This window comes from Macaca fascicularis, chromosome 4, assembly GCF_037993035.2.
Source record: "Macaca fascicularis isolate 582-1 chromosome 4, T2T-MFA8v1.1".
Lineage (NCBI taxonomy): Eukaryota > Metazoa > Chordata > Mammalia > Primates > Cercopithecidae > Macaca > Macaca fascicularis.
This window is the reverse complement of record NC_088378.1, coordinates 19,976,750-20,000,066: the sequence shown is the minus strand read 5'-3', so window position 1 is coordinate 20,000,066 and position 23,317 is coordinate 19,976,750. Positions and strand designations below refer to the sequence as shown.

Below are 23,317 nucleotides of genomic sequence, written 5' to 3'. Positions count from 1 at the left end.
ATGTGACCTGACCTACATTTTCACCAAACAATGACAAATAAAAGTAAACAGAGTCTACCCTCTTTAATTGTATTAGTCAGGGTTGTCTAGAGAAACAGAATTACTAAAGTATATATATGTGGAAATTTATTATGGGAATTGGCTCACAAAATTGTGGAGGCTGAGAAGTCCCATGATCTGCCATCGACAAGGTGGAAACCCAGGAAGCCTGGCTGTGGTGTAATTATTCAGTCAGAGGCCTCTGAAGGCCTGAGAACTGGGAGAGCCAATGGTGTGAGTCTTAGAACCCAAAGGCTTGAGAACCAGGAGCTCTGATGTGGAAGTGCAGGAAAAGATGGATGTCCAGGGGAGAGAGTGAAGTTGCCCATCCTACTTTTTTTGTTCTATTCAGGGCTTCAATGGATTGTAGGATGCTGGCCCACATTGGTGAGGGAAGATCTTCTTTACTAATTCAAATGCTAATTTCTTCTGGAGACATCTTCACAGATACTCCCAGAAATAACACTTTGCCAGCTATGAAGGCATTTCTTAGCTCAGTCAAGTTGACACATAAAAGTAACCATCACAGTAACCTTTGTCTAATCCTTGTCTGAAATAAACAGCAGGAACATCTTACATCATGGGTCCTCATTAAATATGATGAAATTTCCAAGAAAGAGAGCTATCTGCTTTTAGAAATGAGAATTAATAATTATCAAATTACCAATAGTTGTCTTGAATATGTAGAAACAAGGTGAAAAAATGAAATACAATAATCTGCTGTGAAAATAAATTAGCTAATACAAAAAATACTCCTTTGTATTTCCAAAGGAGACAAAAATTGATTTCAAGGTATTTTAATTACCGTTTACCTTTCTGTATGACTTTCATGTTTACCCTGTTCAGCATGTCTACTAATTACTGAAATTGGGTGGGGAAAAAGAGAAGAGGAATTGAGTACTGAGATTTTCCCTCATTATGGGGAAGGCTTTTTGAGAGTTTTAGGAGAGTTTTGAGAGAGAAGGGAAAGATTTCACTCAGAAAGCTTTGGAACATATAAGATCCTACTGAGAAAATAATAAGTTATTCCCTTTTTTCTTTGATCAAGAAATAGGAAATTAATGGTTAAAGGTTTCTATTGTTTCTACTATCACTCGTATGGCTAGACTTAGATTCCAGCCCTGAAAACAACTAAGAGTGTACTTCAGACCTCTAGACTTTGTTTTTCTCATCAGTAAAATAACAAAAATTAAATCATCTTTAAAATTTCTGATAGTTAACATATCATATTCTTTTCTCTCCATTTCTTTTCATTAATAGAATAAGAGAAGTTGTGAAGAATGTCTAGTCTACTACAGTATTGTCTTTGCTGAGGAATCTCTCATAATTCGAAGCCTCAAACCTCCCATAAACAAAAATCAGCCTATTTTATTGTTGGGCAGTTCAGTTCATTAGAAATTCTTTCTTATGTTTAGTAAGTGTGCTGTGTCATTTGATTATCATTTCATTTGTGCATGTATTTCCATATATCTCTAAAAGGTTTTAAGTCAGCATATAATGCTGAAACATAATATAAAATATAGCTAAACATAAAAAGGACAAAATCAATGAAAAAGAACAGAGAAATAGATCCTGCTGAGCCTCTAACAGAAGATAATTATCACAGTTTAGAAATCAGTTTAGCCAGGGGTTCTCTGGCAGATAAGGCAAAAAGGGAAACCCATCGTGCTTCTCACTGGCTTATATATATGAGGAGACACATTATAATTTTAAGCATTAAGCTCAAAGAGAAATGAGTTCATGAGGTCTTTATGTAAAGACTATCAAGTATCATACCAGACAGTGTCTTCAGCAAAATGTGCAGACATTATCTTTAGATTGTTAATTCTCATACTGCTTTTCTAAAAAAAGCTGAAAGCATTATGTGTATGTTTTTATTTTAAAGGCAGTATAACATTATTACAGTTGGCTTGGAAAGCAGAGGGCAGAAAACATCCACAAATCTGCCAATCTAACGCAATTATTTTCATGTTGGCAAATTTAATCATCTTTGCTCATATGCAATTATGGTTTCCACAAGGAAGCTCAGCTGGATTCCTTTAGCAGTAAAGAGCTCCAGGACATGTGAGCTGCCAGATGTATCCTCATGTTTCCGTATGATAGTCTCTTAATTTTGTATCCCACCATTTCACTTAATACATTTTACATATTTTTCTTGCCGCTAGATAATTTTTACAATTGTATAATTTGAAAAACCAACTCTCAATTTTCCGATTTACTACATTTTAACAGTCATTTAATCCAAGAAAAATACTGCAGTGAACATTCTTGTGCAAATTGCTTTTCCTCTTCTGGGTGGCGAACTGCGTTGTTGGAGTTTCCCATACAAATGCCTTTATTGAATTCCCTGTTGGTAACTGGTCCACATTAACGGACATTATAAGAGTCAGTTCTTTGAAATGTACTGGTGTATTTACTTTTTTTTTTTTTTTTTGAGACGCAGTCTCGCTCTGTTGCCCAGGCTGGAGTTCAGTGGCGCCAAGTGGGCTCACTGCAAGCTCCGCCTCCCGGGTTCGCGCCATTCTCCTGCCTCAGCCTCCGGAGTAGCTGGGACTACAGGCGCCTGCCACCTCGCCTGGTCAATTTTTTTGTATTTTTAGTAGAGACGGGGTTTTACCGTGTTAGCCAGGATGGTCTGGATCTCCTGACCTCGTGATCCGCCCGCCTCGGCCTCCCAAAGTGCTGGGATTACAGGCGTGAGCCACCGTGCCCGGCTCTTGGTGTATTTACTATTAAGAATGTTAATGATAATATTTCTCATTGTATTTTCTGTGTTTTCGTTATGAGGACATATGTGATAAATTTCTATTTCATTTTAATATCAGAAATACAGTCATGCATGACTTAACAACCAGGATCTGTTCTGAGAAATGTGTCATTAGGTGAGTCCATTGTTGTGTGAACATCACCAAGTGTACTTACACAAACCTAGATGCTATAGCCTACTACACACTTAGGCTCTGTGGTACAGCCTATTGCTCCTAGGCTACAAACCTGTACAGCACGTCACTATACTGAATACTGTAGGCAACTATAACACAATAGTATTTGTGTATTTATATCTATACGTATAAAAGACCCAGTAACAACATGGTTTAAAATTACTAGAAATGTTACACCTGTATAGGCCACTTGCCATGAATGTAACTTGCAGGACTCAAGTTGTAGGACTCTGGGTGAGTCAGTGAAGGCCTGTGATGTTACTGTGAAGGCCTGTGACGTTATTGTACTTTATGATAAATATTATACAGTTAGACTACATTAAATTTATAAAAAAATTTTTCATTTTTCAATAGTGAATGAACTTTAGCTTACTATAACTTTTTACATTATACATTTTTTAATTTTAAAAAATATTTTGACTATTTTGTAATAACACTTAGCTTAAAACATAAGACACATTTTACAGCTCTACAAAAATATTCTCCTTTGTTGTGTCTTTATAAGATTTTTTCTATTTTAAAGTTATTCCATTTTTTACTTTTTAAACTTTTTTGTCAAAAACAAAGGCACAAACACATACATGACCCTTGGACTAGACAGGGTCAGGATCATCAATATCACTGTCTCCCACGTCCACACCTTGTTCTACTGGAGGTCTTTAGGGGCAGTAACACCCATGGAGCTGTCATCTCCTATGATAACAATGCTTTCTTCTGGAATGCTCCTGAAGAACTTGCCTGAGGCTGTTTTACAGTTAAATTGTTTTATAAGTGGAAAGAGTATACTCTCTGTTTGTTTGTTTTGCATGTATTTTTTTTTTTTTTTTTTGAGACAGAGTCTCACTCTGTTGTCCAAGCTAGAGTACAGTGGTGTGATCATGGCTCACTGCAGTCTCGACCTCCTTGGCCTCAGATGATCCTTCCACTTCATCCTCCCGAGTAGCTGGGACTACAGGCATGTGCCACCACACCCAGCTAATTTTGTTCATTTTTTGTAAAGATAAGATCTCACTGTGTTGCCCAGGCTGATAGAGTACACTCTCAAATAATAACAACAAGTATAGCATAGTAAATACATAAACCAGTAACATAGTCGTTAATTATCATGACCATATATTATGTACTGTAAACAATTGTATGTGCTATACTTTTATATGGCAGGCGGCAAAGTAGGTTAATGTACACCAACAACACCACAAACACGTAATAATGCATTGTGCTACAACTGATAGCACAATGAGGTCACCAGGCAATAGCATTTTTCAGCTCTACCGTAATCTTATGGAACCACCATCACTTATGCAGGCTGTTGTTGACTGAAGCGTCTTTATTTGGCACATGATTGTAGTTGTGTGTGTGTATGTGTTTTGATTAATAGTTGATTAATATTTTCTTCATGGAATTAGGTCTCTGAATGTGTTTACTTCTTTACTGTGAGCGCTAGAAAGGCACAGTGCCAAATCTGGCCCACATCGCTTGAACATGGATTGGCATCTGAAGATATCTGTGTAAAGCATACTAGCCGAGTTCCTGGAATCATCGTCTGTTTCTTTACCTTTTGTCTTATTTCCTTCATCTACTTATTTTAAATTTTATTATATTTTGAGACATTTTATAGTTTATGCAATCCTTCAAACATTTTTAGAACAAGGTAGGGATATGACTAAATAAATGCATGTAAATAGTTAGATTATTTCCTTAGAGTAAGTTTTGAAAAGTAGATACACTGGGTCTCATGTCTCATTGTATCTTTACCCAGTGAAAGATTTTCTGTAGGAAACTGACATAACATAATCCAAGTGTGTTAATTCCTGGTGATTTATTGCATATATAATACCAAGTGAGGAGTTGGAGTCTCGAGAGGAATAAAGAGTCAAGTTATTTCTTTGAGCATTTCCCTGCAATATCAGATGCTGCAAATACTGTTTTCAAGGGAAATTGTACTTTTCATGGGAAATTGTAATTTTCAATTAAATTAGCTGACAAAATATTGAATGTTACAATTATATATTGTTAAAGAGCTACTCATCTGCTTTACATACCGAATACATAAACAATAAAATTGACATTCTGTACTGAACACTTAATAGCCAGCTTTGATAAGGAGTTGGTTTATTTCCGTAAGGGGTTGGACTGTTGGGGTCTTTAGAATAAGACTAATTTTTCTAAAAAAATGTGATCAGTATTTGAACCAATATATGGTTCAGGCTCACAATTTCTGTGCTATGCCATATGGAAGAGGTAGTGAATTTTTGCCTACAAAAGTTGTTGATTGTTGCCTCTAACTGTAAAGTAATCTCAGCTGGGCTTCTTGACCAGTAACAACCCTGACAGACCCTAGGACCTGGGAGCTATCAGATGTATCCTCAGAAAGCTTTTTTGGTAAGCTTTCTTGAGTCAACTAATATAGACACTTTCTTAATGGGTCATCATCTAATTCAATCCACAGTTTAACAGCAAAACTTACTGACCAATGTCCGCAGCACACAGAATTTTCGTGGTTGGGAGCTAAGTGCCCTTTGAGACCCACAGGTTGAGTTGTATGGACAAAATGAATCAGCTGTGTTTGTTCTCTTTCGTCTTAGCGGATGTTTTTCCCCAGGGAAGGAGAGAACAACTCTTCTACATGATGCCACTTTAATAATTTAGACAGATGTACTTTCTTCTCTCAAAATAACTCGTGCTGGAATCCTACTCTATTTGCTGTAGAAGAGAATTCAGTGTAAAATGAGCATGTGTCTTGAATTGTGTTTTAATGGGAGATACAACATAACAAATCAATTAATGTTATTCACTTATTGGTGTAGAGCTATCTTAGCATGATTTCTGAGGCAGTGGTATAGGGAGAATCATCATGGTTGTCTTGTAATGGTTTTGAAAAGTATAAAGAAATCTAAAAACAAACCAAATAAACAGGAGTTTACAAGTGCCAGGAGTTTTTCCACACAGAATTAATATCAATTTCTTAGCTTAATATGCTTGGTAGCCACTATGTTAAGTTGCCATTACTCTGTAAGGAGTAGAAAATGTTACTGTGGAACTGCCTCTCTTTTGTTGACAATGCTATTTGACAATACTGATATTGTGATACAGTATTCACACATTGTACATTAGAAATATCTATCATCCTTTGTGAACAATGACACTCAAACTATCCCTGTGGGAGTATATAGATAAGATCATTATTCTCATTTTCTAGATAAGGAAACTGAAATGAAATTCCTTGCCTAAGGTCAAAGAACAAATCACTGGCAGAATAAGATTAGGGGAGTGAGTTCTTGATTTTCATTCCATTGCTCAATCAATGAAGTCATATTGTTTTACTCAGTATGGGAAGATATTATTATCAGTCAGTAGGAATAAGACTATGCCCAGATGATGCCAGAAGACCAGCTGAAAAACAAAAATCTGCACAATCAACCATTTGTTTTTCTGTAAAACACCAAACTAATTGTTATACCAACATTTTTCACTGAGCCGACTCGACGTCTTTGTGTCTTGCAGACACAGCCTCTGACTTTAGGTTTGTGTTATATTCCAAAGTTAGTTTCTGGAACTTCTTTTAAAAATCTAATTTTGGAATATCCTGAATTTCATAATTGTTTAATATGTTCTGAATAATATGTTAGACGTGTGATAGAATTGGGGCAGAGTTCTTTGAAAGTGCTTTATGATAAAATCTCACAGCATTCCTTATATAGTGACAGAGAAACCCTTTTCTACCTCAAAAGCTCCAAGGTGAGAATTACTTAAGTTTTATGAAAGGACTGCAAAATAAGACCTTACCATGTTAGAAGAAAGCTGGGCTTCTATATCTGTCACCAACTATATATTACATAAATGCATTTGCGTTTGGCAAATAGGACGGAAATCATCAGATGCCATCTAGATCTCTCCTGAATCAGTTACTTTGGATGTGAGGGTTGCCAAATAATCAGGTGACTTATGGTATAGTCCATATAGAAGTTAACATGCAGAATAGCTGAGTTATTTCAACATGCAACCAACATTTATTGTACTCCTCATACATACTTACCTACATCTCCGCAATCTATCCTAATTCTTCGACATTTTCTGCTAGATTAATCAGTTGACAGGTGAAACATTTCTCCCTAGGTCAAATAGCATGTAAACTCAAGATCTTTGATCTTTTAACTCAGTTCAATCACAATGCCAGCAACTTTATTGATGGATGGTTCCAGTTTATTTTAGTTAATCTTATATATATTTTTTGCGGCTGAAATACTAAAATACTTAACAAGTATGAACTCATAGTATTTCACAAAAAGAATGGCACAAGCGTTCACTTATAGTCTGTAGGAATTGGAATAGGCTTAGTTCAATAATAAAGATCACAAGCCAGAAAAGGAATGGAAAATTCATTTCTCTCTAGTTCTGAGACACCTGAATTCAACCTTCATTAAGAATGACAATTTGCAAGCATATGAACTCACCACTAACAAATGAAAATACTTTTAAAAAATAGTTTACATTCTCTATTTGATTATTTATGAATATATGCAATATTAAAAGTGCCTTCATCCTGACTACAATGTATTGAATTTCCCTGGTGTAGCTTTTGTTGTCTTATTTTTAAATAATACATATCTTCCAGTTTTGTTCAGATTGAAAACTTGAAGGAACCACATATAAATGCTCATGATGCCAGTAAGAGATGAAAAAAATATTTCTGCATTATATTTTAAAAATCAAGAAATTAGATATTGACTTGAATGACTATTTTCTAGTAGTGTTTATATCCTGAGGTTGGTTTTTTTTTTTTTTTTGGCCATTTTAAAATAAGATTCTAGGGAAGTCTTGTAAGTCCCAAAAGTATTGCTATAATTACCTATTTAATATTGCAGCAGACATCTCAGAAATTTATATTTCACTTAACATCCAAGAGTTAGTGATATCATTCATTCATTTAGTAGATGTTTATGTTAGTTATTACCCTGTTCCAAACTCTATTTATTGGATGAAGACAGCAGAGCCCCTGCCCTCACAGAGATAATTCTACTGTGATAAATACTATCACAATCAAACAGGTTTATGTGATAGAAAGGAGGAGCTCAGGTGGATAGAGAAGGCTGGCTCTGAGGATTTAAATTGAAAGGAAAGGAAGGGGCCAGCTTCTAGAAGATTCACAAGCAAAGCATTCAAATGGGGTTCAAAAGCTCCAAGGTAAGAATTACTAAAGTTTTATGAAAGGACTACACAAACAGATCAGAATTTAGGGAGAGAAAGCAATGGTCATCAGAAATCTTTGAATGCTAAGGTGGGAACATTTGGAAATTTGGAGATTTTTTAAAAAGCCTACTCTTTTATTTTAATAATAAAGAAATCAAGGCCCATGAGACTGGCATGTTTTGGGTTATATACTAATTAAATTGTAACCTGGGTCTGCCATTTCCCAGTCTGTTGCTTTTTCCGTTAAACAAAATACCTCTCTTTGTGCTTGAAAACTCTAGGTGCTATTGCCAAGCATTGGGTTTTACAGTTGAGAATTTAAACCTGCAACATAAAGATCTGGCAAACATTTATTTAGGTTTTCTTTATATAATCAGTAGCAATTTCCAAAGCCATATTTATCACTGTGATTTGCATCCCTTATTCAGAAAATCACAAAGCGCACTTTAACCCCTCTGCCATCTATTGACTTTAGTCTCTAGCTTGGAGATGATTAGATCTTTTGTGGTGCACTACAAATTTGTAAGTTTGTGTTTAATTTCCATGTAGTCCATTTCCATTTGGAACTAGTAGATGGTTCATCTTGTTTATAAAAGGGGAATTCTTTTTATTGCTTCCCATCATTTCCAATTACAGACCTGTTGGCTTGCTAGATATCTCAGCTTTAATTTATGGACTTCTCTTTTTGATAGAGAAGTTGTCAAGGCTTGAACATTTAGGCCAAGAATTTATATAAATAGCAAGTATATTTTATATTTAGATATCCTTCTACTTCTTATATTTTTATAACTTTTTGGAGAAATGAATTGGGACTAACATGATACTGTTTACAGCTGTCTTTGACTTTTTGTTGACTTGTTTTTTTCTTCTGAGACTGAATCTCACTCTGTTGCCCAGGCTGAAGTGCAGTGGCACAATCTTGGCTCACTGCAACCTCTGCCTCCCAGGTTCAAGCAGTTCTCCTGCCTCAGCCTCCTGAATAGCTGGGATTACAGGCACATGCCACCATACCCGGCTAATTTTTTGTATTTTTAGTAGAGACGGAGTTTCACCATGTTGGCCAGCGTGGTCTTGGTCTTGAACTCCTGTCGTCAAGTGATCTGCCTGCCTCAGCCTCCCAAAGCGCTGGGATTACAGGCATGAGCCACCATGCCCGGCCCTTTGTTGGCTTTTTTTTTTTTTTAATTTTTAAAAATTATACTTTAAGTTCTGGGATACATATGCAGAATGTGCAGGTTTGTTACATAAGTATACACGTGCCATGGTGTTTTGCTGCACCCATCAACCCATCATCTACATTCGGTATTTCTCCTAATACTCTCCCTCCCTTAATCCCCCATCCCTCAACCGGCCCCAGTGTATGATGTTCCCCTCCCTGTGCCCATGTGTTCTCATTGTTCATCTCCCGTTTATGAGTGAGAACATGCAGTGTTTGGTTTTCTGTGCTTGTGTTAGTTTGCTGAGAATGATGGTTTCCAACTTCAGGAATATATTATGAGCTAAGTTCTATATCCTAATAGAAGTCCTCTATTTGATGATTATTATATAGGGCAATTGATGCTGGCCTAAGAGTCATAGCCAGTAGGAATGGTAGCTTCTTGACAAATCAGAGTACAAGGATGTGTTCCAGAAACACAAAAAAGTTTAAGAAAATGATATTGCTCTTGAAGGAACTAAACGGACTCTTGCCTTTTGTATTTTAATGTAAAGGAAAATATTAAAATGAATGAATGATATCACTGCTGAAAGTAAAACATTTTCCTGAATACAGATGACATAATTTTATTGTCATGAACTGGAGGTGTGTCTTATTAGACATTTAGATCTGCTATGTGAGATCTGCTGGTTATAGAGCATCTTAGAATCACAAGGCCCCAAGTTGAATCCTGGCAGTGCCATCTCACTTTTATGAGAAATAAAATGGACCTAATAACTACCTTATATAACTGTTATAAGATTACAACAAAATAATGTAAAATAATGCTTTGCGTGGTGTTTGGGTCAATACATGTGAATATAACACTGTTAAAATTGAGTTTTTGATTGAGGTTATGAAGACACAATAGAAGTAAAACTTCTAAGTCAGATCTCCATACTCACAGTTGACAAGGGAATCAGTCAAAGATAGGTATGGCTGCTCTTGGATCTCTCAGCTTGTTAATAATTTAGAAAGGATACGTGGAGTGGAATGGAGGAAGAATTTGCTGATGGCATTTTGCTTTTGAAGAAAGCTGTTGGCACACTATGGGACCCCCTTTATTCCTGGGCTAATGAATGGGACCCCAAACCTAATGAAAGGGCGCTTCAGGAAGACCACTCTGAGGGCTAACTCTCCATCCTCTGCAGTTGGAAGGATAGAACACAGGTGCCTGACTTAGGTTGAGAAGGCTAAAGCATCCTGTGGAAGTAGGATAGAGGTGACTTAGGGCACTAGCCTCTGTCTCCTCCTGGTAATTGTCAGGGCAAGGGATGTGTAAATATTATCTTAGGACCATAAGTGGGTCTCCTAATGAGCAAAAGTGCCACAGCACTGTAGATGGACGGTCTGGAGGAGTTCTGGGTTTTGCCCAAGAAAGCTTCTGCTGGAGGATAAGAGGAGACCTGTAAGGGAGAATGTAGTGGGAGAACTGCCCAGGAAACAGAAGCTGAGAGGCGACTGGGTGCAGGCATCCTAGAAATGTCTATGTCTTAGCAACTGTAGTGAGGGTTCCTTTAGAGATGGGGAAGCCCCAAAGGGCCTGCATGAGTGTCCCAGAGAGGAGTCAGCTTGAGTTTCTGCCAGCAGGCTCAGAGTGGGAAGTCGACTGAGTGTGGCCTTCTCATCTTGACTCTCTCTTCTCTTTGCTCTTAGCCTGAATGCTCAGAACCCAGCTGGGAAGGAAAAGTGGGGAAGCAGCTATAGTAGAGAAACAGAGAGGAATACCATGTTTCCACTGCTGCCTTTTGGCCTGAAACGGGCCTGAGCTGGGGAAGGAGAGAAGATTTGACATCTGATCACGTAGCAGTAGAGTATTTTGGTTATCATCTGGGACTGGGCATCTAGGCTTGAATTGAGACTGTGTTTGTGATTTTTTTTTTTTTTTTTTTTTTTGAGACGTAGTCTCGCTCTGCCGCCCAGGCTGGAGTGCAGTGGCCGGATCTCGGCTCACTGCAAGCTCCGCCTCCCGGGTTCACGCCATTCTCCTGCCTCAGCCTCCCGAGTAGCTGGGACTACAGGCGCCCGCCACCTCGCCCGGCTAGTTTTTTGTATTTTTTTTTAGTAGAGAGTGTTTGTGATTTTAAGTGGAAATAAGACTGTCTAATACCTAAAAGTGGGCAGAAAAACTTTGCTGGAGCTTTCATCTAGGGACAGGGGAGTGTTATTCTCACAGACTACAAATTAAAGACCACTGGGAAGAACATGAAAAGTGTATGCTTTAATTATTCGTTGCACTTGTCTGCTGTATTGGTTGCATTACTGTGGTTGATGTTGTGTTAGGAAGGCCAGGCGCGGTGGCTCACGCCTGTAATCCCAGCACTTTGGGAGGCCGAGGCGGGCGGATCACGAAGTCAGGAAATCGAGACCATCCTGGCTAACACGGTGAAACCCCGTCTCTACTAAAAATACAAAAAATTAGCCAGGTGTGTGGCGGGCGTCTGTAGTCCCAGCTACTCAGGAGGCTGAGGCAGGAGAATGGCGTGAATGCGGGAGGCGGAGCTTGCAGTGAGCCCAGATGGTGCCACTGCACTCCAGCCTGGGCAGCAGAGCGAGACTCTGTCTCAAAAAAAAAAAAAAAAAGAAAAAGAAAAAGAAAAAAAGAAAGGTTACCTTCATATTCAGTGTTGTACACCTAAAGTCTTGATTTTTGTTTGATATTTCTCTGCATGTTTCTGGCTTATAGCAAATACTCCTATACTGCAAGTCAACTCAGTTATTTAGGAGGGCATTTTGTAGCCAGGTTTCTCACAGTCCTTACTAGAAAACTTATTTGCTTAAAGTTAATATTCTATGTGTATATTACTGAATATTTTTATATCCAAGGTGAAAATTAGGTAACATTTACTTTGATAACCTTCTATAATTAAATAATGCAGCATGAACCATAATATAGCAGTTTGGAGACTTGATGTCCCATTTGCTCATAAACAGAAGCAAAACACCGATATTTTAAAAGTATTATTTTAAATTGAAGTGTGATACACGTAATAAAAATGCACAATTGATAAAAGTTTAGTTTGGTGAGTACAAAGTGAATACACCCAGGTAACCAGCACCAAATTAAGAAACAGAATAAGATTAACATCCCAGTCACTGACCCCTCATATCAATAGTTTTGCTTATTTTTATTTATTTATTTATTTATTTTAGAGACAGTCTTGTTCTGTTGACCAGGCTGAACTGGAGTATAGTGGCGCAATCATTCCTAACTCACTGCAGCCTTGACCTTCTGGGCTGAAATGATCCTCCTGCCTCAGCCTCCCAAGTAGCTGTGACTACAGGCGTGTGCCACCAATAGTGGTTAATTTAAAAACAATTATTTTTGTTATTATTTTTTGTTGAGACAGGGTCTGCCACCATTGCCTAGAGTGACCTTGCACTCCTGGCCTCAAGCAATTCTTCCATCTCAACCTCCCAAAATACTGTAACTAAAGGTGTCAGACGCCACTGAGCCCAGCTCAGCCTTGCTTTTTATTAATGAGATTATATATTTGAGTTTGCGAGATTCATTCATATTGTTGTGTGTAGCTGCAGTTGTTGTTTATTTACAAGTCTGCATTCAACCAGATGACAATATTTTAGCTAATTCAATTGTTTATTAGTTGATAGACATTTGGATAGTTCTATTTATTGGTTGATGGACATTTGGATTGTTTCCAGGTTTAGACCCTTACAAATCAGGCAACTAAAAACATTGTTAAACACATGTTTTGGTGAATATATTGTGCACTCTTATTGATTTTATGCTTAGGAGTGGAATTACTGTATTACATGTATGACTATGTTCAACTCTAGTAGATAAGGAAAAACAGTTTTCCAGAGTGGTGGTAAAAATTACTCTTCCATCAACTGTGTGTGGGAAGTCACTCCACTTCCTTGTTAATACTGTCTTTTTTCATTTTAGCTTTTCTGGTATGTGCCAGTTCCTTTTTTTGAAAAAAAAAAAAAAATTTGTCCTAGCTATTGGCATGCCCTCAGTAAATCTCCATATGGGAAGTGGGATGTCTTCTTTCCTTTCATAAGACCATCGCACCAGCCTGACTACTCATTGAAGCATGAAGTTCTATATTTAGCAAGGAATGCAGAATAACATTCTGGTGGTAAATGCTGCCCAATATTTATCAATAACTTTGCTAAGTGAAAGCATAGGTATAAAGTGTGTTAGTCAATATTTTGAATGTAAGTGCAGAAATCCCTATTCAAAATAGTTTCACCAAAAAGGTAGTTAATTGACTCTTGTAGCTGAAAAGTCAGGCTTGACTGGCTCCTGGGATTAAGCTTCACTTTCCAAATCAAGACTGCCTCCCACTAGACTGCTTCTCTTCTAAGGCAAGCTTGCTTCCTGCCTAGAGGCCAGGATTCTGCCAATAGCTCCAAACTCCCATCAGTAAACCAAAACCAAAATAGCAGCCACAGCAACAAAACTCTTCCTGTCTTTCTGGAACTATCAAGTCCGGAATTGGGGTTCCTTGGCTCTTATTGCACTAATTATGTCTTTTTTGGCTCCAGGTGGCTATCAGGTCCCTTTGGACCGCATGCTTTTAGAGAAGCAACAATTCTCTGAGGAAAATTGGGGGTGCTGTTAACAGAAGAAGGGTCAATGGTAGGTGGGCAGCAAGAGTAACAAAATAACCACTGCAAGTCAGACTAGATAAATATAACACAGTCTAGTTATTCCTGTAGATCCTACGGGACTCACCCTTGGATTAAGCAATACTGCTGGAACATTGCATATGTAGATTGCATCATTTTAAGCTCTGTGGAATTGCTTTTATAGGACATTCTGTTACCAGACTGCATTGAGGTACAATATAATGAACAGTCCCGAGGAATTCCATGCATTATTGTAAGACGGTATTGAGCACACTGTTTATTTCCATTGCCACATTATAGGATTTCATGGGAGAAATTTCTCCCTGGTCTCTACACCAGGAAGAGTCAAACTGTTCCTAAAAACCTTTCATGATTTTATCTTATGGATACTGTGATTCCTCAAAATGGTAGGGTTTCCTTCTTTGCATTGCTAGAGTGATAGAGTCAATTTTATGGCTTGTTTTAATCAAGTATGCTAGGCTTTGAAGCATGGATTCTTTTAGTGCTAGCCTCACCCCTTTGTTTTTATATTTCCTTCAGTATTATTTCCCAGTTCTCACACTCTCTCTTTTGTTCTATATTCTTTGGAAACTTTCTCAAATCTTTTCTGAGACGAAGTTGAGAAATACGTGTAATTTTATGTATATTTCATTTTATGCATTGAAAATGTCACCACAAAGTAAATAAATCTGCTGGGCTTTAGGAAGAAGTTTATTAACAGGAATTATTTTGGGTTCCAGTTTTAGATGGAGGAGTTGTAAAACACTACAGAATTAGAAGACTGGATGAAGGGGGCTTTTTTCTCACCCGGAGAAGAACCTTTTCAACACTGAACGAATTTGTGAGCCACTACACCAAGACGAGTGACGGCCTGTGTGTCAAGCTGGGGAAACCATGCTTAAAGGTGAAAATGCTTTCAAGCTGTGTTTGCTTATTGAAGTTAACTTTTTTCCTTCAGCTATCTGAGTACTTTTCATGGAATATCAGTTCAGGAAAAAAATTGTCATTTTATTACCTGAGGCAGGTATAGGCAAACCATGGCCCATGAGCTCACACTGACGTATGCTTGTTTTTGTAAATAAGTTTTATTTGCTCAGATGCTCATTCATATATGAGTTTTCTTTGGATTCTTTTGTGCCATAACAGCAGAGTTTAGAAGCTGCCACAGAGACCATAGGGCAGGTGGTAAACTAGAATATGAGTTCTTGGAGGGCAGGGGTCTTGCTTGTTTTGTTTATAGAAAAGCACCTAGTCAATGCTTAAAACAATTTTACTTACTAAATGAATGAGTCAATAAATGAATGAACAAATAAAGAAATGAAAAAATGAGTTTGAAAAAATAAAACATTTAATTATGCAAAATAGATGATACATATCATAAAACTGTAGCCAAAGAGTTTGGGAAGGATTTGTGGGTGAGATGGAACTTCAACTGGGCCTTGAAACTGAGAGGATTTAGGTAGGTGAAGAGGTACAGAGAAGTCATTCCAGACCTGAGTGAGGATGGCATTAGGTATGGGATCAGACAGGTTGACAAGAAGGTGCCTGACTTCCCAAGATTTGGAAGATCAATTTGAAGAGTTAACAGTGCAGATTCTCCCACCATACTTTTTGTTTTTGAAGCAATAATAATACAGTTTACAATATTTTGTTTCAAAAAATGTTTTATTTAAAAGTGCCTAGACTATTATTTTCAACAAAATAATATTAAATATACCCCCCCTTTTTTTTTTAACAATTGCTCTTATTATTCTATGAAACAGATCCAGGTCCCAGCTCCATTTGATTTGTCATATAAAACCGTGGACCAGTGGGAGATAGACCGCAACTCCATACAGCTTCTGAAGCGATTGGGATCTGGTCAGTTCGGCGAAGTATGGGAAGGTCTGTGGAACAATACCACACCAGTAGCAGTGAAAACATTAAAACCAGGTGCGAGAACAATAAAGGTTAAATGCATATGTTGATTTTTATGAGCTCAATTTAGCACCGTAAATATCTAAGAGTTCATGGGGTGGCTAATACTGGCAGCAAGCAGGTGTTGTGGTCATTCTCTCTAGCCCAGGTGACCCAAACCTATGGATAAGGCATTAAAATATAAAAACAAGAGCACACTTCCTGGTTCAACTGAGTCTTACAATATCACTGATTGAAGAGTCTGACAACTCATCTCTTCTCTGGAGTTAGGATTCAGTCTTCCAATGTCCTTCTTCCCATTTTGTTCTTAGCCTTAGTTAACAGATACTGACTTAACTGAAAATATTTTAAAAATCAGAAGGAATCTTGATACTATTCAGGAAACAACTATTTCTAAAAGTATTACTTTTCTGTGGTTCAAAGGCAAAATGGTCCATCCAAATAAACTTGTATTTGAAAATGTAGGAATTTTTTTTTCCCTTCCATCTTCCTTTTTCCTGTGATGGCAAGTAAAATTATACTGAAATCAGTATTTATTCAGCCAGGCTTTATTCCCTCTATTTAAAAGAGAGACTAAGTAACTTCCCACATACTTTCTAGTTATGTGATCTTGAGCAAAGTTTTGAACTCTATGCTTCAGTTTTGTCATTTGTGAAACAGAAGTAATAATAAGGCCAGCCAAGAAGATAAATTAGGTCATTAGTGGAAACGCTTTGTATAGTACCTGGTTTACAGCAAGTGATGGATAAAAACTATTATTATAATAATGAAAAAGTCAATAAATGGCATAGCTGGGATTTGAACCCACATCTATTACTATTGCATCACACCCCATGGAAGTGACAGTCTATAAAAGTGCAACATTGCTGTAGTAACCTCATGTATACCTTTATAACAGAGGTAAGAATAATCAACATAGGCTAGATTGTAGTTTTCTGGGAGACCTGCATTATTTACCTAGCCCAGAATTCTTAGAGGTTTGGTAATTCTTAGAGGTCTGGTGGCAGAACCTGAGCACTTGGGATTTGATTGCTGGCAGGATAGGGTAACACTATGGTTCCCAAACTGTGTGCCAAGGCTCTTGGGGGCACCACGGTGAATTCACAGGAGTGCTGTGGAATACTTAAACGTTTTGAAGTTAACATCCTGAATATTGTACAAGCTGCTACCTTTAAGTAGTTCATGGTTTCAACTTTAAAACAACATTCGTTTTGTTGACATCATATCTTTGTAAAGCTGGGTTTTTTGATGGTTGCTATGGTCAAAGGCAAAATCCACACAAAAATCAATACAGACCAGAAAATGGGGGTAGCAGTGCTCCGTCCGATTCTAAGATTGGAGAAGTTGTGCAGTGTCCCAGGAATGCATATATCACTTTAGTAAGCACTTGTAGTTAAGAATTAAATGAAAAATGGTCTTTTCCTTTCAATTTACCTGTGTTACTTTTTCAAATGGCTATTACATTGTTAGGATAAATACTTCTTAACTTGTTTGGATCTAACCCAGTAATCAAAAGAACTGTTAGTTTTTTTTGTTTTTTTTTTGTTTTTTGTTTTTTGTTTTCACGTAGAGACATCATGAAAAAAGTAATGGAGACACTAAGGGTTCCATGAACTGAAAATGTTGGGATCCTCTGGTGTAACAAGTTAACAGTGTCAAATTTGATATAACATAAATCTGCGTTTACACTTGGCTCTGCCCTCTGTGACTTTGGACAATTTTTTAACCTTTTGGAATCTTCTCGTCTGGAAGTGGGAAGCATAATAGTTCCTACTTTCTAAGATTTTATGAGGACAAATGGAGCCAATGTACGTAAAGTATATGCAGCAAGTTCTTAATAAATGTTAGCCTCCATGGGGCTGCTGACAGATGTGTCCACTGAAGTGCAAACTTACTAGTGCAGGAATTCAGTTTCAGCATTTTCATCTGTCAGATGAAACAAGAGACAGGCACTTTTAAGTGGCCAGGTGCTATATGAGTGCTCCAGGTGAAGACATTCTATTCTAGCACCTGAGATTTTCACAATCACTGTGTGTATATGCTTTTAAACCCTAATCTTGTTAATAAATGGTGGCTAAACTTTATTGTCCAACCTAATAATTCTTTTCTAAGAAGAGGCAGCTAGCTAGCCTTCCTAATACTGTTCTCTAAGGAAGCCCTTTGGGAAGTCAAAAGACAACAAAAAAAGTCAGATTTCTCATATTAAAAAAATAAAAAAAAAAACACGATAGCTTTCTCTCCAACAGGAATAATTATTATTGATTTACAGTGTAATAGCCACAAACAGCTTTTGTGATTGGTTAAATGTCTTCACTTCACTGGGGCCATTAATCAATCTTAGCAGCTATTTATTGCTTAGCAGGCTACTACGCAATAAAGATGAGCCTGAAATGAACTCCTACAGTAGCTTTGACAGGAAAAAATTAATATTTAATGTTACATTACTAGCTGAGTTGAGATTGGGCTTCCTTTACTCTGCAGCTGGTGAGCTATAACCAGCATGGCCATGAAGTAGTGCTCTGAAACAGTCTTCACCTGAAGAGGCTTCTGACCTACTGTGATTTCAGTTCTTGTGCATAGTCTGATTTGGGAATGAGTTTGAGTGTCCTACATTGCTTGAATCTGATGGCTACACAACATAGAAATTTCAGTAACATAAATATATATTGTATATATAATTTTCTTTTTCTTTTCTTTTCTTTTTTTTCCCAGGCTGGAGTGCAATGACATGATCTCAGTTCACTGTAACCTCCACCTCCTGGGTTCAAGTGATTCTTCTGCCTCCAAGTGATTCTCCTGCCTCAGCCTCCCGAGTAACTGGGGTTATAGGCACCTGACACTACGTCTGGCTAATTTTTGTATTTTTAGTAGAGACGTGGTTTCACCATGTTGGCCAGGCTGGTCTCTTAACTCCTGACCTCAAGTAATCCGTGCCTTGGCATTCCAAAGTTCTGGGATCACAGACATGAGCCATTGTGCCCATCCTCATTTTCTGTATGGTGATCATAATTGCTGCTATCACTGGAAGCTTATATTTTTTGGGTGGTAGTGGGGGGAATCCCCACTGTGTTGATATTTGCCCATAAGCCAAACTAGTTGTAACAATCAAGAACAAAGTCCTTTATTATGGTTTAGCTGTCTCTTATTCTCAGCTCCATTTTGCGACTGTGATTCCAAATTTTAATCCTATTTGACTGTGTGGAGTAAACCAGTGGTAGAGATGGAATTGATGGAGCTCAGAAATATGTAACGGAAAAGAGAATCGGCCATTTTCTCCTACTCTCTCTCTTTAAGTCCTTGTCCCTTTTCTTCCTTAGCCTGTGAAATATACTTACAGCTGGTCTGTTTGGTTTTTCCAAGACTATGCATTATCAGTGATAATATAAATAATGATCAACAGTCACTGAATACATATGTGCAGGCATTGCTATTATCTTTTTAATGATCTTATGATGTCAGTAAAATTATTAGCCATGTTTTACAGATGAAGAAACTGAAGTTTAGAGAGGTTTGATAACTTGCTCAAGATCACACAGAGCGCTAGTGGCAGAGAGCTGAGATTTGTCTAGAATGCAGAGTCTGATCAGTCCAGTTCTGAACTTCTGGGTTCTCAAAGAGGAGACTGCTCAAATGTTTTATGTGAAATGATGTGCAGGTCACATGTAACTAACTCAACTTCACATTAATAAACAAGTCACAGTGTTGTCTTAGAATGTCAAAGCTTATCCATGCCTGGGTTTAAATATCAGTTATAAAGTCTTCAACATCGAGAGGATGATGAATGTAGTAGTCTCTTGGAGCATCAATGGAAACTATATTTGCATTATTCATAGTGAATACTAAGATGTGAAATGACAGTATTCCTTTAATTACAGTAATGCCTCTGAAACATCATATTCTAAAAGAAAACATTTTAAAATTACTGGTGAAATGTAAACTCCAGATAATCTTCCTCCTCTTAGATTTTATTTGATGGCAACTACTTGACACTTTGCATGGTGAGTCAGAGTGGAGCCATTAAAATATGATTTAATTGCAGACAAGTCTTCTAAATAGGCCTTAATATTGTCTCTCCTCCAATAGCCATGCTATTAAGGCTCTGACTGTGGAAGCAGATAGTACAGGAGAAAATATTAAATATCAGTTTCAAGTTGAACATATAAAACAGGTGAAAAAAAACCCATTAACTTTTGGGGATGGTCTTGGATGTTTTCCACTTGGCCTACACACTATATTCCTACAGAATTAAAGATAAAATTATGGCAGAATGTCACTCTTTTAGGATTTTTTCCAGCTGTTCCCACAGTGGGCACCAAGGACAGGGCAGCTATCAGACTCTGGCTGCAGTAATTAAATATTCAGTGACCTTCAGTGCTCATGTTAATAGAATGTTTTCCTTGTGTGTTAAGATGCCTTGTTTTATCAGTTAGATTATCAGTCTCTCCTTTTTCCTTCATTTTTCATGTAGACCTGAATCTACCTCTCTTCACCTACAGGTCATAACATATAAACCATATACTCCTGATGCACCAACACATCCAGTTATTAGGTTGCTCTGGCTGAACTGATTCTCCTCTTGCTAACTCTGAAGATTTGTGACACTGATGCTCTTACTCTACTGAGAAGCAGGAGGCAATCTTGATGATTCCCACCAGGCTGCTGTGAGGATAGGAATGCCTCAATAACATAAAGTGATTTCTGCCTCTTCTTGTTTCAGGTTCAATGGATCCACGTGACTTCCTGAGGGAGGCACAGATAATGAAGAACCTAAGACATCCAAAGCTTATCCAGCTTTATGCTGTTTGCACTTTAGAAGATCCAATTTATATTATTACAGAGTTGATGAGACATGGAAGTCTGCAAGAATATCTCCAAAGTAAGCAAAGACTTAATATAAGAAAAAAAAAAAAAAGAGGAATTTAGTTTAGCTAGTCCTATAAATGTCAATTTAGCAAGCCTTCTGTAACCCAAAGGATATTTACTATGTGTATGTCTGTGAGAATGAATGTCTTAACATTGAATGGCTCAGCTACTGTTTAATAGGTTATATATTGTATACTCAAAAGGTGGAAAATACTTATGCAGTGGAAGAGAAAATTTTTCACAACAGATATATTAGAGTAATTGAATGTAACGTGGGAAATTAAAGAATGGATGTTTTGCATGATGCTTTATTTCCTACACTAATTGAACATTATCAGTTATGGACCAATATTTTCTATGGCACAGAATTCGGGGACATGGAATACATTTGGGGCAAAAGGGAGGGAAGTATCCTATGTTTATTTTCTTTGCCAGTAGTTGACAACATTGTACTTGTTGCTGTTTAAAATACATCCACTGCTAGGCAACATAAGAATTGTCACGCAAAAAAGCAGCAATATACTATTGCTTTATTTCTCTATTTGTTTCCTGTAGTCAGAGAAGACTGAAGGGCATTGTGAAATTTTGATGTTTATTACAAATGGATAATTTAGTAAACAACAATACAGTATAATGAGCATTAAAATGAAATGTTCAAAGAAGGTGAGATCAAGTACTGACAGAATAATTCAAGCTTGAAAAGGAGACTTCTATAATTTCTTGAAATGTCAGGGTGGGAATGATAGAATGTATAGAGGTAAAGGGAGGTGAGAATGATGAAACAAAGATTTTAGAAACATAAGAATATCCTCTGATTTCAGGATGCCTTGTGAAGCTGGTAACATTAAACTATAAAACAAGATAAGAACAACAAATAACATAATAAGGCCTGTTGAATGCCATTAAAAACAGAAATATGCTCAGCTTCATTGCAGAAAAATATTGAATTTAACAGCATCAGAATATGTTACCCACCATAGAAAGATTAAACTCAGCTATTAAATAACCACTTTTGCCTTATTCCCAGGAGGACAAAGTGCAAACGTCGTCTTGGGTCATATCTAGCAAAAAATGCTTTATAAAGGTCCCTAATAGTATTCACATAATTACCTCTAATGGCCTATTCCCCATCCTCAGATCTACCGACAGCATTTAATTCAATAGACGCTTTCTCCTCTTGGAAACATTTCCTTCATTTGGCTTTCAGGACACTTCACTCAATGGCATTTCCTCCTTCCTTTCTTGGTGATTCTTTTCAACCTATGTGATTTCCTTCATTCCCAGACCTCTCAGTATCTTGGAGTTCACCAAGACTGTTCACAACCTCACTAGTTCCTTTATTAATTTCATCTAACCTCATTGTTTAATTTTTTTGTGTCCTGACAATTCTCCAAATTTTATTCCCCCTTTACTTGAGAATCATACCCAACTGCCTTCTTAACTTCTCCACTTGAATATTGTATCAGTCTGCATAATGTAAATATGCTGCAATAACTAACAGTCTCCAAATCCCCAAGGGCTTAACACACATGTTTATTTCTTATCCATGCTACGTTGCAAAATATGTTGGCTGGTGGCTCAGTTCTTTTGATCACCCTGGCAGAGAAAGGGGATGAGACTAATCTCACCCTGATTCTTAAAGCTTCTGACCAGTAGTGACAAAGATAATTCTGTTCCCTTTCCATTTGGACAAATCAAGTCAAAGAGGGTAGGGAAGTACAATTCTGTAAAGTGCTTGAAAGGATGAAAAAATCATTGTTTGTGAACAGCTCTAATTTCTACTATAGTAGAAATGTCTATTAGACATCTCAAGATGACATGCCCCAAACTGATCTCCCTGTATTCTCCCCAGTAATCTGCTACTTTTGCAGTCTTTCCTTCTTTGACCATATCAACACTCAGGCCTAATACCTTGGCATCGTCTCTGCTTTTCATGTTCCATCTCTAACCTGCTAGCAAAATCCCATTGGCTGGCCTTCAAAATATATAGAGGATTTTACCTCTCCTCAATGCTCCTACCCTGATCCAGGCTGCCATTTCCTTTCTCCTGAATTCTGCAGTAGCTCCCGGCTAGTCTTCATCTTCTGGTTCTTGTCGCCTTCAGTTTTGTCTCAACACAACAGCTAGAGAGATACAGTTAAAACGTAAATCAAAGCATGTGTAACTCATGAAGTCCTGCATGGCCTGGCTCTCTATTCCCTCTCTGATCTCATCTTCTACAACCTTCCCCTTGCTCAGTGTGTGTCAGCCATACTAGCCCTCTTTGCTATTTTTTCCTACCCTCTGAGCATGCTTTTGCCTCACTCATTATTTCCTGTGCCTGAATTTTTTTGTTGTTTTGACATTTATCCACATGCTCACTTCTAATTTCCTCAAAACCTCTACTTAGATGTTTCCATCTTGGTGAGTGCTTCACTGGTCACCCTCTGAATTTTAAAATTTAATCTCTTTCTACTGACTCTTAAAGTATTCCTTTTCCCTTGTTTTTTATTTTATCCTCTTGGCTTCTTACAGTGTGTATCTTATTTATTTGGCTTGTTTTTAGTATCCTCTGAATATAACTCCACAGAGGCAT

General features: G+C 37.4%; 1 protein-coding gene across 1 annotated transcript in view; it reads left to right on the top strand.

The window, feature by feature from the left end:
* The window catches only part of FRK (fyn related Src family tyrosine kinase), a 114,094-nt gene that overhangs the window by 80,164 nt on the left and 10,613 nt on the right, over positions 1-23,317 (top strand). Inside the window, exons 3-5 of the mRNA XM_005551633.5 lie at positions 14,703-14,866; positions 15,726-15,894; positions 20,597-20,755. Of these exons, the coding sequence (XP_005551690.3) occupies positions 14,703-14,866; positions 15,726-15,894; positions 20,597-20,755 (492 nt within the window). The remainder of the gene's footprint in view (positions 1-14,702; positions 14,867-15,725; positions 15,895-20,596; positions 20,756-23,317) is intronic.